Here is a 16377-nt window from a genome sequence, read left to right as displayed (position 1 = left end):
GTAATATATTCAAATCGTGTGGTACCTATTCTCACCTTCACTATTTGAGATGGGTAAGAGACAAAAATTTATAAATACCTAGATTATTCTCTTAAAATATCATTTCAACTATATAAGTGAATACATTTTTTTTTTTTTCTTGATATTCTTGGATATTTCCATGAGTTTTTTTTTTTTTTAAATAAAAAAAGCAAGTTACGTTAAGATTATTGTCAAATTCATGGCGCCAAATATTTTGAACTCAATGAAAATATTTGAGATTGTAGTGAATATATAAAGCTATTATCAATAAGAGTGAAATGGAACTTAATGGTTAGTCTTGCGATTTGTTGGCATCAGGAAACTTCTACTGAAATATGATGCGCGTAATGGCTTTCGTGGAGGTGAAATGTAATATGGTTTTAAAAATGGGGTGACATGTAATATAAACGGAGTGAAATGTAAATAATTAAGTGTCCACGGAAAAATGTCTTTAAAAATGGGGTGACAGTATATAAAAACAGAGTGAAATTAATATAAAAGCGTCCATGGACATGGACCCATGGCCATGGAGTGAAATGTAATAGATTAAGCATCCATGGAAAAATGTCTTTAAAAATGGGGTGACATGTAATATAAAACGGAGTGAAATGTAATATGATTTTAAAAAGGGACATGGAGCCATGGCTTATCTATAAAATGTTTAAAAACGGGGCGAAAGTAATATAAAACGGAGTGAAATGTAATAGATTTTACAATGGGCTGACATGTTATACAAAAGGGCACATAGTAAAGACAAAAGACTTCTCATAAGAAGGTTAATTCCATATTTCGCAATATGCACCATAGCCATGAATTGCAAAAAGATTTGCGCTTTCTTCTTCCACTTCTCCTCAACCTTCTCCTTATTTTATCAGCAACAACTCTCCTTCTTCAAACCAATTAGCTTTCATTGATCTATTTCACAAAGAGAAGGACAATGACGATGATAAATTTCTTGGCATCCTGGCCTTGCTCTCTCTTCCTTATCGTTCTCTTTTTTTACTCACCTCCGTCAAACTCCATATCCGTGTTCTAACATACCCACTTGTTTTCAAATTCGGCGACTTCTCAGGACCCATGGCTTGGCATTACTTGCCCACTCCTCTTCGTCCCTTACTCTTTCATTGCTTACTTAATTTGCATAGCCATTTCTCATTGGTTTCCAAAGCTGTAGAGATTTTGAAGCGATTATGGCTATGGTTTATCACGATGTTCTTCAAGTCACGCCTGCCTTTGTTAACTAGCATCAATTTGCAGCAACAGCCACCGCCGCCATTGAAAGAAGAGAAGAAGAAGATGGCGACAACGTCACCTCCCTAGTTTGCTCCAAGAGTACCAAACGACTCTTTTGAGATTGAGCTTGGGTTAGCTTGATCACGTGAAGAGTCCATATTTAAACTCTGTTTTTTAGATTTTAAGTATACGTGATTAATTTTTATTTTAAATTTTTACTAGTTTTCCTGAGAAAAATAATCTATTGATATGATTAAATTGTGTAGTTTTCTGTAACGATAAATATAATAGATTATTTTTTTTAACTGTTTGTAAACATGAGGGAACTTTGGTCATAATAATTTGGACTTACATGTCGCTTATGAAATTAATTTGACACATGATCAAAGTTTATTCTGATTTTATTTACCTCCCAATTTTTAACTCAGGAGGTTTATATGTAATTTAAGTCTTAAGAGGTAAATTTGCAGGGAAGTTATAAATTCAGGTCAACCACAGGGGCTGTTTATTTTATCCCTTTAAAAATCAATTGAGAATTGATGACATCAACAAGACTTTATATACTAAGTTTGTATTGGCTGTAAGACTTGATGTAATGCCGCGCTTTTTAATTAGTGTCATGTTAGAGGGTGTTTGCTGAGCTTATGAAAATTAGTTTATAGGCAATAAGTACTTATAAGCTAATTTTATAAGTATTTGAAATTTTAAGCAATTACGTGTTTGGTTAAAATACTTATAAGTGACTGATAAGTAGACGTGTTTGGTAAAATAAACTTATGATACATTTATTATAAATAAAAAAGGGGTACTACATTAAACAAGGGTATACTATGGAATTTTAAAATTAATAAGGATAATGTGGTAATATACTTGGTCAAACTAGATTAGAAGCAAAAAAAAAAAAAGTACCTCTCCAACAACTTTTTTTTTTTTTTTTTTTGCTTATAAGCTCAACTTATAAGCTCAAAAAGATTATAAACAAACAGATCAGCTTAATTTTAGAACTTATAAGCAAGTTTGACCAGTTTATAAGCTTAGACAAACACCCTCTTAGTATTATAATCCAGTCGAACTCCATTTTCTGAATAGTTTATGAAGATGAATAGAGGGATAAAAATCTAAGATTTTTTATTTTTTAATGAATTAAAACTCATTTTACGACATTTTATTTTTAACTTGAATTTTAATCTATTCATTTATTCTAATCATTCACTTCCGACTACAAGTCAAAAAATCATTTTATGGTCAACAACTAATTCACCGTCTAAATTTATAAATCGATATGATAAAAATTAAAATTTTAAATACAAAATTGAATTAAAACATTTCGACTCTTCAACAATATTGTTTTCGAAAACATAATAGTGATGATATCCAAAGAAACAATTATATTCTTCCTATCCAAAGAGCACATCTTTCCAAAACCAACAGATGGACAGCTTATTTTGCACCATCATTTAATTCAAAAATAGATATAAAAAGGGCCATTTTGAAGTCATATTTTATTTTAATAAGAGCAAAATACCAAGTTCAATGATCAAGTAACATAGCGACATTCCGACGATAAATATCAAGTACCCAAACAAAGCTCAACGCCTTAGCCTTAGGGGAGGACAAAACCGGGTACTCAACTCAAATGTACCCTTTTACTACCCGACTCGAATATTCGAATAGTATAAAATAGCACCCAATAACCAAGCCGGGTTATGCAATACCCGAATATGTGGGTACCTGAAATTTCGGTTCGGTTACCAGGTACCTGAATGTAAAACCCGAATTTCTGGCAATATTGCTTCCAAACAAAAATCTCTCCGCCAAAACCATCAAAAAAACAAAAACATCGTAAAGTTAGTGAATCAACTGATAAAAAAATATAGAAATAATTCTTCACAATAAAAAGAGCCAAACAAAGACAATTATCAGATACCTTTTGTGAAATAGAGAAATGGAGAAATAAATAACTGATGCAAGCGAAATAAGTGGAGACTGGACAGAACATAACTGATGCAAGCGAAATAAGTGGAGACTGGAGAGAACATAACTGATGCTAGCTAAATAGAGAAATGAAGAAGAAGATGCGAGCGAAATCAGTGGACTAGTGGAGAGAATAGAGAAATGGAGAGATTAGTGGAGAGAAAATGATAAATGAAGAAGAATATGGGAAGTTGCGACTAGAGAAATGTAGAGAAAGGGAGAAATGGAAAACGAAGAAGAAGGTTATTTGGGTTTAGGGCAAATTGATTTGGGATTTTACTTTTTACTTTATAAAAATAAAAAAATAAGGGGGGTTTTGGGTACCTGAATTATATTTTAAATTATAATCCAGTACCCGAACTGAAAAGTTGGGTACATACTTAAATACTACACGAATCTGACCCAGTTTTTCGGGTACCTGAAAAATTCGATTCGATTCGGTTTGGGTTACGGGTATTTTTGTCCACCCCTACTTACCCTAACCCTCATCGACTATTAATAACCACAACAAAATGATAAATATTATTCGTCACAGCTTCAATTTCACCTTTTACTTTTTTTTTTTTTTTCCCTCCCTCTCTCACTTGATGAGATCAAAAGGATGCTAGCATTTTTTCACAAACACTATAGAAAATATTCTACCTAGAGAGAGAAACCTAAAATCCGAAAGGTCTGTCGCCCATACAAAGAACATATACTATCCAGTTTTTGCCCCATTGGAAACTATTTTCTTCATTGTGTTAATCTGATCTCAATTTTAGGGTTTTTGAGCTTGAGAAAAATAACAAATTTGGTGTTGATCTATCATCTATAGTGTTACTTCTTGCATTGAACTTATTAAATTACCAAATGTAAAATTGAAAGGTATTCTTGTAATGTACAGAGGCAATTTTTATCATCACATTTTGCAATTAGTTAACATATAATATTATTAAAGACAAAGAGTTTCATATCGTAAATACTGGAATATTATGGTACTTTACTATTTCGTTCAATAACATTATCGAACCGGTTCAATCCTTAAATTTAGAAATTAAAGGCTGAAATAACACAAGCGGGGGGTTGATAAACCTTGACTGGCCGTTTGAGTTTGTCAACACACCGAAAATTATTACAATTAAGATAAACCTTAATCCTAATTAGACATGTCGGATTTGTGCCTTGCTAACAGTTAATGTAAAAAAATACTGTCAAGTTGCCATTAATAATGTTTGTTAATATTAACTAAAAATAATTATGATAATAACATTCTTGATATTCTTGATAACCTCACATAAATGCCTCTGTGAAAAATTTATTGGGCTAGATATGCAGCCCAGAAAAGCCCAATGGGCCTGATTCCCCAGTTTTAACCCAAATCTAACCCAAATGACAACAACTAAAATACCAAGAACTAAGTCACAAACTTACGCAGGAATTCCCATTTAGAAACAAAATACTAAATTCCCGGATTGAATCTCAAATCACTTTTAGGTCAGTGATTAAGCTTCCTTTTATTGCTTATTTCAAGTTTCAATTTTTTTAGGGTTTTGTTTTGAGTGATGTTAAATTGTCATAGCTTGTTCATGAGCTCCTTCAATGGCTATAAAGCTTTCATCGTTAACATTTTCAAACAAAATCCTCAGATGGGTCAATTTAACTGCATCTATTTCTACACTTTCGTGTGCTAATACACTCCAACTTACTGATTTTGAAGTAAAAATTCAATCTTTAAGGAATAAGCTATGCCCGGATAATCTTATCCGGGTTTTGGATACCACCGGTGACGTAAACTCTGCTGTGAAGATATTCAAATGGGTATCTCTCCAAAAAGGGTTTCAACACACTGCTGACACTTATTGTAAGATAATTTTGAAGCTGGGTTTGGCTGGAAAGGTTGAACAAATGGAGGGGTTTTGTCGAAATATGGTAAAAGATAAGTGCCCAAATGCAAAAGAAGCTCTTATTTCATTAGTTGAATTGTTTGTTAAAAATTGTAGGGTGAATGAGGCAATAAGGGTTCTTGTGAGTATGAATTTGGGTGGTTTTAAGCCCTCAGTTGATGTATTTAATGTTGTGTTGGGTGCCATTGTGAAGGAGAAGAGAGGTTTTGAGGATGTGGTATTTATTTATAAGGAGATGGTGAAAGCAGGAGTTGTGCCAAATGTTGATACTTTGAACTTTTTGTTGGAGGTTTTGTTTGAAACTGGTAGGATTGAGTCTGCTTTGGATCAATTTAGGAGAATGAACAAGAAAGGGTGTAGTCCTAATAGTAGGAGTTATGAGATAGTAATAAAGGGTCTTATTTTGAGCAATCGAGTGGATGATTCGGTTATCGTTTTAGGTGAGATGTTTGATGTTGGATTTGAGCCTGAGTTGAGTTTCTATACCTGTATAATACCATTGTTTTGTTGGGAAAATAAACTAGAGGAGGGAATCCGATTGTTCAGGATGATGAGGGCTTCAAATCTTTTGCCGGAGGAGTTGACTTATAGGGAGTTGATTAGATGCATGTGTAAGAACCATAGATTAGATGATGCAAATAATCTTCTTGAAGAGATGACAGAAATTGGTATAACACCGGCTGTTGATGTGCTTGTTGATATAGTAGTAGGACTTTGTGCAATAGAAAAATTTGATGAGTCTGTGAATTTCTTGGAAGACAAATGTGGTTACATAACTTCTCCGTACAACGCTATGCTTGAAGGTTGCTGCAATGCTGGTAAATTTTCTATGGCGAAAAGTATTTTGGACAAAATGGCTGAGAGAAACATTACTGATTGTGATTCTTGGAATATTCTAATCAGATGGCTTTGTGAGAATGTGGAGATAAGGAAAGCGAATGAACTTCTTGGTAGAATGATTACATTTTCCATGCTTCCTGGCTGTGCCACATACTCGGCTCTTGTTGTAGGCAACTCTAGATTGAGAAAGTATGAGGATGCTCTGCAGGTGTTCCGTCGAGGTTGTATCAAAAGTTGGGTTCTGGATTCTGTATCGTACTTGGAGCTAGTGGAAGGCCTTTGCCAGGCAGGAAAGATTATTGAGGCTGCTGAGGTGTTTCACTACATGTCTAAGAATGGATGTTCCCTCAATTCTTCTTCATTCAATAAGTTGATAAGCAGCATGTGTGGCATGGGGCTAGTAGATAAAGCAATTAGGCTACGGGGTTTGGCTTACAGTTCTCATACTTCTTATACTACTTTAACTTACACCAAAATCATGCTTGGATTGTCTAAATTAAAAAGGGCTAAAGGACTTATGGTAGTACTGTCACAAATGCAGGTGGATGGTTGTGCTCTTGATGTGGAAGCATATTGCATCCTCATACAAAGCATGAGCGCACAACATCGAACTAAGGATGCTGTTTTATTTTTCAATTTGATGGTTAACGAAGGTTTTGTGCCTGACAGGGAAACTATGCATACTCTATTGTGTTGTTTGGCTAATTATTCTCAGTTGGGCATGGTTTTAACAGGGATTGATAAACTTGTTTCCTATAGTGATATTCTGGATTCATCAATGTATAACGTACTAATAAATGGCCTCTGGAAAGAGGGTCTAAAAGTTGAGGCTTCCCGGTTATTGGATCTAATGTTAGAAAAAGGTTGGGTACCAGATGCTACAACTCACGGACTGTTGGTTGGGTCTTTTGTCACAAAAGATACAAATGGTGAAACATTTGCATATGAAGACTCCATGCAAGACAGTGTTAGCAACATACTGGCCGAGGGATTGGGAAATACATGACCAGTTCCCATACTTGACAATGAAGCTGTCATTAGAAAGTTTCATAATTACCCTGGTGGAAAACTCGCCTTGACGGATCTAAGCTTCTCGGGGATCTAATTTCGCAGTTTTGGTCAGAGTTGCATGAGAAAAAAAAATTAAAAGAAATTGATTGTAGACATGCCAGGTTAGTTGTTCTTTTCCCAGTCATCTTATAATCTGTGACATGATGCCACTGCATTGTAAATTCCTCAAAAGAAACATATTTTTTGAAATCTCCATAAATGGTGTGACATCTCTAGCTTTTTGAAGCACTGCATTTTTTGTTAAGTACTTGTGCTTGGCTCTTTTCTTTATTTCTTGCAATGTCAGTTTCATTTTTATTATGGTGCAATATGTTCGACATGCACTTGTGAAATCTCCTTTTACTGTAAGTCATACTTGATATCAATGAAAGTTACAGCTAGGGTATTTAATTCGACTTAAAGTCAATATCTGAAAAACGATCCTATGATCCATTACATTATTGTCTATATTTAGCCTCATGAATTTCCCGTATGATTTAGAATTGTTTTTATATATTGGATAAAATGTCGAAGAAAATTTTCAATTCCCTTCCAATGCAGAAGCTTAACATTACTCATTTTCCTTTCACAGATATCAAGCAGTACCCTAATAAGTTTGAATTGGTATCAATCTGTCTGTCAGACCCAGCTTTGGAATCGTATTTTTTGGGTGGCATGAAGGGGGCAGAAAGATTATAATCAGCGTCTGAGCCTGGAAGTCTGGAATTGCAACCAGTAGGCCATAAAATTGCTTACCATTATTAAGCAGCTGAAGTTCATACAGTGCTGTTGAATTCTGTCTGGCTACAAGTGACTAAATCAAGTGCACTGTCTACTGCCACACAAGCAGTTTTCGCCAGCATTGTTCTAGTCATTGATGGAAACATTTACTGGAATTTATCAACTTGGTTGAAGAGTGCGGAGTTGTTACAATTCTTTATGAGCTGAAATTCTCAATGACAAAATGGAAATTGAAATGATAGATTGAGGAGGCAAATTGATGTAAAGCAATAATATTATTATTAACTAATGAAAGCTGTAATTTATCTCAATTCTGACATGCAAATAAATAACTTATATGTTTGGATCATAGATTGACCCAGAAAAGGGAACTCAAAAGTCAAAAGTACTTGAAAACCAGCCATTGTATGAATTAATACATCCCAGTAACTGCTTTCGTTAGAAATCTTGATTGGATTGTAAACTGATAACCATTCAAACGTGTAAGGGAAATTCAGGGCCAAGCTGATTAATGAGGGAAAGCAGGATGATTAATTTTCAAAATCCAACTGCATGATACAGATGCACCAAGGCACTTTATTAACAAATGCAATATGCATCACCTATTCTTACAGAATTCTCAAACAATCAATCTGCTGAAAGCTAAAGAGAGATAAAGCACAAGTTTTGCTCAACCAAATTGAAACATCATGTCAAATTAAGATAATGGACAAAACATTAAACCAGGTAGCCGTTGACAATCCATGGCTGCCTTGATAATAAGGTAGCTGTTGAAATTGACAATGTAGATATTTACTCGACAGACAAATAAAACCAGAAACAAGGATTCTACATCATGAACCATCAAGTTCAAACTTAAAACGCCTGAATGCTATGTTCATATTCCACGAGACAGAATTTAACTATACATGATAGTTCCGTGCACACAGTGCCAGAAAAGCTTAGAAAAAATAGCTACGATTAGAAAAGCTTAAATTTATTTAAACTCTCAACCAAATGATGTTGTGGGCAACATTGCAGATGAAAAACACATTCTTAACAGTCTGAACACTAGGAAAAAAAGGTAAATGCATAAATACAACAGCTTCTACTTATTGGGAGACTAATAATCAACAAAGTTCTTCGACAACAGAGAGCGATCTGAGATCTTAAGACAAAAGAAAGATGACCACCTAGGCAACATGTCTACAGTGGTTGTATTTTCAACAGCTTTAAAAGAATAAGAATGTTGAATAGACATTGCACTAATGTTAATATTATATTACATGTCTGGTGAAGGAAACTTAATAGATATACAGCCCCATCTGAAAATGAGGCTATCTTAAACTTGCCATTAAGGAGAAACAGAGGCGGTAAGCAAAAGGTCCCATGCAAGAAACATGCCAAAATATGTAATTAGAAGATTATTGAGACAGTCATACGAGTACCTATGCTACAAGCTGATATGAAACAAATGGCCTTCAAATTAGAGCAATGAGTAATGAAACAAATCAACAAAGCCTTAACCTAAAGACACAAAGTAAATAAATTCTTCTTGCGAGAATCACACACACAATCTAGCAGGACTTAGATTTGCTTCAAGGCAGTACAATTTAAAAACACTTTCAAACCAAGGCACAATTTGGTGGGGTAATTGAAATAAAAAATCCAATGAGTGTTAGGCATGCACATCATACATCACAGTGCAAATAGGATCATCCCAGGATTCAAAACACAGCAGCCATTTCTTCATTCATTATCTTACATGGTAAAACAGAAAATAAGTTATTTTCTGGTAATATTGTTCCAAATTAAGTGCTCTTGTATCCGCCACAAGAAGAATTCTAGGTTCTTGGCCCAAACTTTGTTTCAATAAACAATGAATTAAATGCATCAAACACCAACACCATAAACAATAACAAACACTAATGCTAAATTCAAAACAGTGTAAAAATTGAAACAAGACATACTATTTTTCTTTTTTACTGAAAGCAGGTATCTATATCCATACTTAGTGAAATTCAGTTCAAAACTCAGGCTCTGCTGATCCCTATGAGCTTTAAGAATTATGAAACCAAAAAACTAATAGCTTTTTGTGAGGTCAACGGCCCTACTGGATTCAACCCCAAACTTAGTGGGATCAAACCAGAAGCCGGAGTGCCTGACAACATAACTAACCCCTCAATACGTCAGAGTTTCACGCAAGATTCGCAACATGTACAACTATATTCCCACTAAATAATAATAATAACAAAAAAAAAAGAGCAGAGAAAATATACAACTGTGCACACAATATGACAATACTGATTTCAACTCTATATTCTCTTCAGATGATAAGATAAACAATTGAATGTACCTATAAAGAGTCACAGAACAAGTAAAAACAATCATTACACAAAACAACTCAAACTATAAAATTCTACCTTGTAACNCTTTAAGAATTATGAAACCAAAAAACTAATAGCTTTTTGTGAGGTCAACGGCCCTACTGGATTCAACCCCAAACTTGGTGGGATCAAACCAGAAGCCGGAGTGCCTGACAACATAACTAACCCCTCAATACGTCAGAGTTTCACGCAAGATTCGCAACATGTACAACTATATTCCCACTAAATAATAATAATAACAAAAAAAAAAGAGCAGAGAAAATATACAACTGTGCACACAATACTGATTTCAACTCTATATTCTCTTCACATGATAAGATAAACAATTGAATGTACCTATAAAGAGTCACAGAACAAGTAAAAACAATCATTACACAAAACAACTCAAACTATAAAATTCTACCTTGTAGCTATCCAATTTCTAAAAATTTCTTTTCCGAACTAACAAGTTCAAGCCAAATCCCTCCATAGGACTCAATCCCGAGATCTCTTCTACAAATTGTAGCTATCGATTATTATTAACGTTGACATTATTAACCAACTCTTTAGGAGAAACAGACATAGACACGCTTTGTTGTTGCTTCTTATTAACATTAAAAATGCTAGCATTACCAGACCCAGAGTGCTGAACAGAGCCAGACCCATCAAAGTTTCTGTCTTTATAATTATTATTTGTCTTACTTATCAAAACACCCACATGCTCCAAGGCCTCTCTGGCTCTCTTCCTCGCCGCAGCCGCCTCTTTCGCCTTCTTCTCAGCCTCAATTCTTGCTACCAACACCGCCTTCCCCATCGACGCACCAGCAATTCTCGCCGCGCAGAGAAGCACGGGGCCCGACTTGGAGTCAATTACATGAACATTTTTATTATCTTCAGACGGCATGTCGTTTTTATTCGTGCTTTTTGCAGGGGGATTTTTGAAAAAATTGAAAGTTGTGGGGTCTGAACAAGGAGGGCAAAGAAAGGGGGACGAAAGTGACGAGGGCGCGGCGCAATGTGAATGGGTGAAGGAGGCGCATTTGGCGCAGGAAAGGCGTTTAGAGGGGTGGGGCGGATTGGAGTCGTAGAAAGTGAAGCAAATTGGGCAAAAAGATGAAGGGTGGAGACGAAGAACGCAGGAAGTGCAGAGCTTTCGCTGGATGCCACGTAGGCGGACGTTGTGGAGGAAAAGGCGGATGTGCGTCCCGCAGTTTCCGCACTCGCCGGAGGTGGATGTGGTGGTTGGTGGTGCCGGTTGTGGTTGGGGTGGTGGGTTCATTGAGGGGTTTGGGATCCGGGTTTGGGGTTAGGGTTAGGGTTAGGGTTTTGTTTTCGTTTTGTTTTGTTAAATGTTAATTATCAAGGATTTACAGGGAGAGATTGAGCGGGAGAAGAAAGAGTTTAGAGAGCGTGTTTGTTTGGAGTGGAACGATATCGTTTTCAAATGGGTAATGAGTGATGACAAACTGACCCGGATGTTATTTATTTATTTATTCTGAAATATTAGCTTAGAGTTTATGTTGTGGTGGTTGGCGACGGTGGTGGTTTATGATGGGTAGGTCTTTTGTTTTTTTTTTTTTTTTTTTTTTTAATTATTAGTTTTACAAAAGAGATTGAGATTATTTGACCAACAAAGCATAGAGTTGCATATATAATCAACGAAGAAGATGTGAAATGTATTGTATTAATACATTTATTGGTATTTAGATAGAGAGGAATAAGAATATCTTTGACAATATTCTCGGAGTGACAAAATGGTTTGATAAACTGTTAAAATGTATTATTTAAAAAATTCTGAATTCGAACCTTTTATCAGTTATTAATAAAACTAACCACTAAATTTTAACCATTTTAAAATTTCAAAAGATTAATCAACTATACATAAAATAACTCAAATAACCCTCCATCATAAAAAAAATAAAAATAAAAATTAGATTATTAAATTCTCTCGCGAATACAAATGCATCCAACCAATAAATGCATACTATATAGACGTGCCTTTATTAGTCGTCCTGGCAGATTTTATTAGTCTTATCGTACGTATGTACGAAAGACTACATTTAGTTTAACTACTAAAAGTTTGCAATTGCACAAGCTTCACCTAACATTCAATTTAAAATAATGAAGCTCAAGCTTGAGTTTTAGCTGGTGATATTATCGACATGGATTTGAATAGGACCACACCCCTCATGAAAATGAAATTCCCACTGGAGAATGACTAAAGGGCATACTTTTTTTTTTTTTTTTTTTTCCTTCTGAGAGCACACTCAAATTCAACAGTCCCAAAGAGAGAGAGAGAGAGAGAATCATACCGATAACCTGAGAATGACGTTGAGCAAGAATGTGACTTCAGTTAGTCAAGATAAGTGGAAAGGCATAGCTTAGATAAACTGATGAGACAAACTTTCCTAAGATTTTACTATTGTCAAGGTCATTGACTGTATCAACCTACCAAGGAATTTAAGTTAAAAAGTATGCTACTAAAAAAAAAAGATACTACTACTGCACTACATGCGTCACTAATAAGCAAAGCAGCACTTGCGTATTCTTTTTTTTTTTTTTTACACTAAATTACATGTTTACATGTCTTACATTTCCTTAGAAAAAGGGCTGTTAGACGTAGAGATTTCCATGTCCCTGGTCCTTTGATCCCTATCACCAGAACAAAGAAGTTCAGTCAGTTGAAAGCTTACGAAGACAGATGCTGTGAGAGCACAACAAGAAATAGAGAAAAGGAGAAAGCTCTAAAATATCATTGGCAGGAAGAAAATTTCCGAGAAAGTTGAGTGCTAATATTATTGTTGTGTCTAGGCATGCAAGCTATATGGAGAAGCAGTGACCAAGAGACGGGATGATGTACACTCATGGTTAATCTATTGACCATAGATATTTCAGAAATGCATTTGCCAAGAAGTAATTGAATCTCTATACACATCCTATTAAAAAAATGTACTGCAAGGTAAAAATGGATGACCTACATACAGTATCTTGAACATTACAAGGACTCTTTGCAAGTGGATTTGTTGTGTCCGAGACCCTTGCATCTACTACACTGTAGTTGCCGCTTCATTACATCAGATCCAGATTTCTTTGTTGTTGGTCGGCCTGGTGGACGACGAGTGGGAGGAGGAGTTACAGTCACTGCAACCTGGGAAGGATCTGTCTGTACAGGCCTGTCCAGATCGGGAACAGGATGTACTGTCTCTGAATATGTTAGTCTGTACATTTCTGTCGTAAAATATCTGGAACAATAGTCATATGCACTCCGTCCAATACAGGTAACGACAGCAATAGCATGGCAGCATGGCAAACCAGTCAGTTGCCACCCTTTGCAACTACAATCCCAATGATCCATATCAACCACTTCAATAGTGTCACCACGAACTTCACAAGTGCTCCCAGCTGACAGTAGCACTTGCAGATTACGGACTTTTAGGTTCTCCTTTTCCAGCTTTTCTTCCATGCATGGTGTTATTCGTGTCATCCACAGACTAGAATCTGCTCGTCTTGTATAAATCAACTCCATAATCTTACCCCGTATCACATCAACCATCTGTGTTATTGGTAATTCATGTGCATCTGACACCCAGCTGTAAAACAGCTCTCCAAAGTTTGATGTCATATGGTTATATCTTGCACCCTGAAAGAATGCATTTGCCCAGTTCTGGGGCTCACTCTGTATGATCCAATTATATGCTTCCAAAGAAATACCTTTGATGCTTTCAATGCTCCTCTGGAATCCTTCTGGTCTCGGCGCATAAGCAGCAGCATAAAGATCTTCAACCAAGAGACGCTTTACCTCATGAGAAAATTGTCCCTTCACGTCTCTTATAAGCTGTTCAGTTAAGTATTGTAGGCAATAAGCATGATATGAATCCTTAAATATCTCAGCAATAGACTCCCTTAAACCCTTCTGTTTGTCTGCTACAAATGTTATAGGACAAGGTATTGCTGATAGTGCAGTTTTCAATTGCAATAAAAACCAATGCCAGTTATCATCAGTTTCTGCATCTACAACAGCAAAAGCAACAGGAAAAACTCCATCATTCCCATCTGCAGCTGTCGCAGCCAACAATGTACCTTGATATTTTGACTTTAAAGGTATGCTATCAAGAAAAAGGAGAGGTCGGCAACCTTGTTGAAAGCCATACAACGAGGCATGAAATGAGACAAACAGACGATGGAAACTTGAGTCTTCCTTAGTAGTGAAGGTGGCAAAACTCCCGGATTGGTCTCCATTATCTTCTCACAGAAAAAGGGTAATTGATTATATGCCTCTTTGTACGAGCCCTGAAGCTGCTCCTTTGCTATTTCTTTCCCACGCCAGGCCTGAAAGTAATTAAGCTGGATTCCATATTCCTCTTTGATATCATTGACAATATCCTTGGGTTTGTAGTTGGGGAAAATTTTCAACTTCTCCTTAATAATACTAGCCACCCAACTCCTAGTTGCCTGATGCCCTGTTGTCACAGCGGCACCTTCACATGTATGTGTTGGATTCATCTTCTTGATACATATTAGTTGAGTAGTTGATAATCTTGATGCATGAATTCTCCAAGGACAACCTTCAGCTTTGCATTTGACAGTCACACGATGACTATCATTCTTTTTATACCTAAAAGCAAACTGATGTGCAATGGCATATTTACGCAACAGTTCGCGAAACTCATGAACACTGCTGAATCTTTGGCCAACACCTGTGATAGTATTCTGCCACTGATGGGCAGCTTTCGCATGCTTCTCATCATTGGAATTAACAAGAGCAAGAATGGGCGAGATTTCGGCTGGGAGCTCGATCTGTGTATCATCAAGATTAACATCAATATGGTGGGTATCAACTACAACATCAAGTGATGCATCAAGTGGGATGACAGAATTATTAGTATCATCCACCATGTCTTCCACAACATCAAGGGGTGCATCAACTGGAGGCACTGCTTCCGAAAGAGTTGTTCTGCTTGATCTGTACACTCAAGAATAACCAAAGTTAGAACAACTAATCCAAAATACGAAACAAACTGTCAGCTTAGACATTGAGAAAACTACCTACTGGCAGGCATGTTTGAGACATCAGGCTCAACAATTTCTTCCATGATAATATAAACATCAGCAGTGACAGAATCTCCATGAAACTTTATCATCCTCTTTAAGTCCTTGTCATTGGAGATTGTAATAAGAGTTTTTCTGTTACCTGGGAGGAAGTACTTCAGAGACATTGTATTAACATTACAGCTAAACACTTCTGCTACTTCCATCTTGAACTCATTAAACCTCATTTGGTCATCAATATCGATGGCATGAGCATCGCCACCCTTATATGACAATGTGCCATCCTTTTCAGTCTCAAACTCACCACCCAACTGACAAATTGCTATAATTTTGTTCTCCGCCATGACCTAACAAAGTCAAGCAAAGAAAAAGCCAAATTCTTTCAACTCTTTGGAGATGTTAAAGCTACTAATTTCTGACACTATTTTTGAACTATTAATTGCAGATAAAATTCATTTCATATCACAAAAACCCTGAACTAATGAACTTTTCGGCTCATGAGTGGAACTTAAATCAACCAAATCCAACATTTTGCTTAAAAGTCAACTAAACTTTCTATCTTGGACAAAATTAAGGTTTCAAAGGCTCAAAATTGTAAATCTCATAACATATGAACCGACAAAAAAAAAAACCCTTTTGTCATATAAGGATCAGTTACAACATGAAAAGAAAATCAAAACTTGCCATCTTTGGATTACAAAATACCCAGAAACACAAAACATAAAATTTACTCAATTATGCCTATTGCTACAGTCATTGACACATGAAATGACCTAACTTTCATAAACCTAACCAAAAACAAAGGGGGAAAATCAAAACTTTCGTACCCTCTTTCACGCTTTTCATTCAATTTTCTCAGCAGCCAAACAATGAAAAACAATTAAACGAAACCCCAAAACAGTTCAAAAAAAACGAAAAATTAGTCATGACATGCGAAACCCAGAAAATTTTCCTCACAAGATGCAATTAATCAATTAACAATCCAAATTTCATCCACTCCAAAGCTCAAATTAAGCCAAAAATACAAAAACCCTAAAATCAAATTAAAATGAAAATCCTAGGAAAAAAAAAATTCGGGTCCGTACTCTGTACCTTTCATAAACTTGAAGGAGAGACGTTTCACAAGTTTCAATCTTTGCGCTCTCACCATTCACCAAATCACAAAAACTTAAACCAACAAGAACAAAAGGCACAAAAACACAGAGAGAAATATGCTTTATTTTAATTTTAATCTAATTTTT

General features: G+C 35.8%; 3 protein-coding genes across 3 annotated transcripts; 1 reads left to right on the top strand and 2 right to left on the bottom strand.

The window, feature by feature from the left end:
• The first annotated feature begins 4652 nt into the window (after positions 1–4652).
• Positions 4653–7082, top strand: LOC116138724 (pentatricopeptide repeat-containing protein At3g53700, chloroplastic-like). The gene has a single exon (XM_031424409.1). It carries the CDS (start codon positions 4807–4809, stop codon positions 6955–6957), a length of 2151 nt encoding a protein of 716 aa, XP_031280269.1. The 5' UTR covers positions 4653–4806; the 3' UTR covers positions 6958–7082.
• Positions 7083–10233: 3151 nt separating this feature from the next.
• On the bottom strand, positions 10234–11423 carry LOC116138742. Its single transcript, XM_031424430.1, has one exon. The coding sequence runs from the start codon at positions 11364–11366 to the stop codon at positions 10614–10616; it is 753 nt and encodes a 250-aa protein (XP_031280290.1). The 5' UTR covers positions 11367–11423; the 3' UTR covers positions 10234–10613.
• Positions 11424–12955: 1532 nt separating this feature from the next.
• On the bottom strand, positions 12956–16377 carry LOC116138716. Its single transcript, XM_031424399.1, is given in 4 exon segments — positions 12956–14308; positions 14311–15050; positions 15134–15483; positions 16229–16377. Coding segments are annotated over 3 exon segments (2313 nt in total). The 5' UTR covers positions 15481–15483; positions 16229–16377; the 3' UTR covers positions 12956–13082.

Source organism: Pistacia vera, unplaced genomic scaffold, assembly GCF_008641045.1.
Source record: "Pistacia vera cultivar Batoury unplaced genomic scaffold, PisVer_v2 Contig11, whole genome shotgun sequence".
In the NCBI taxonomy this organism is placed as follows: domain Eukaryota; kingdom Viridiplantae; phylum Streptophyta; class Magnoliopsida; order Sapindales; family Anacardiaceae; genus Pistacia; species Pistacia vera.
Note: the sequence above shows the minus strand (reverse complement) of the source record. Positions and strands in the feature narration are given on the sequence as shown.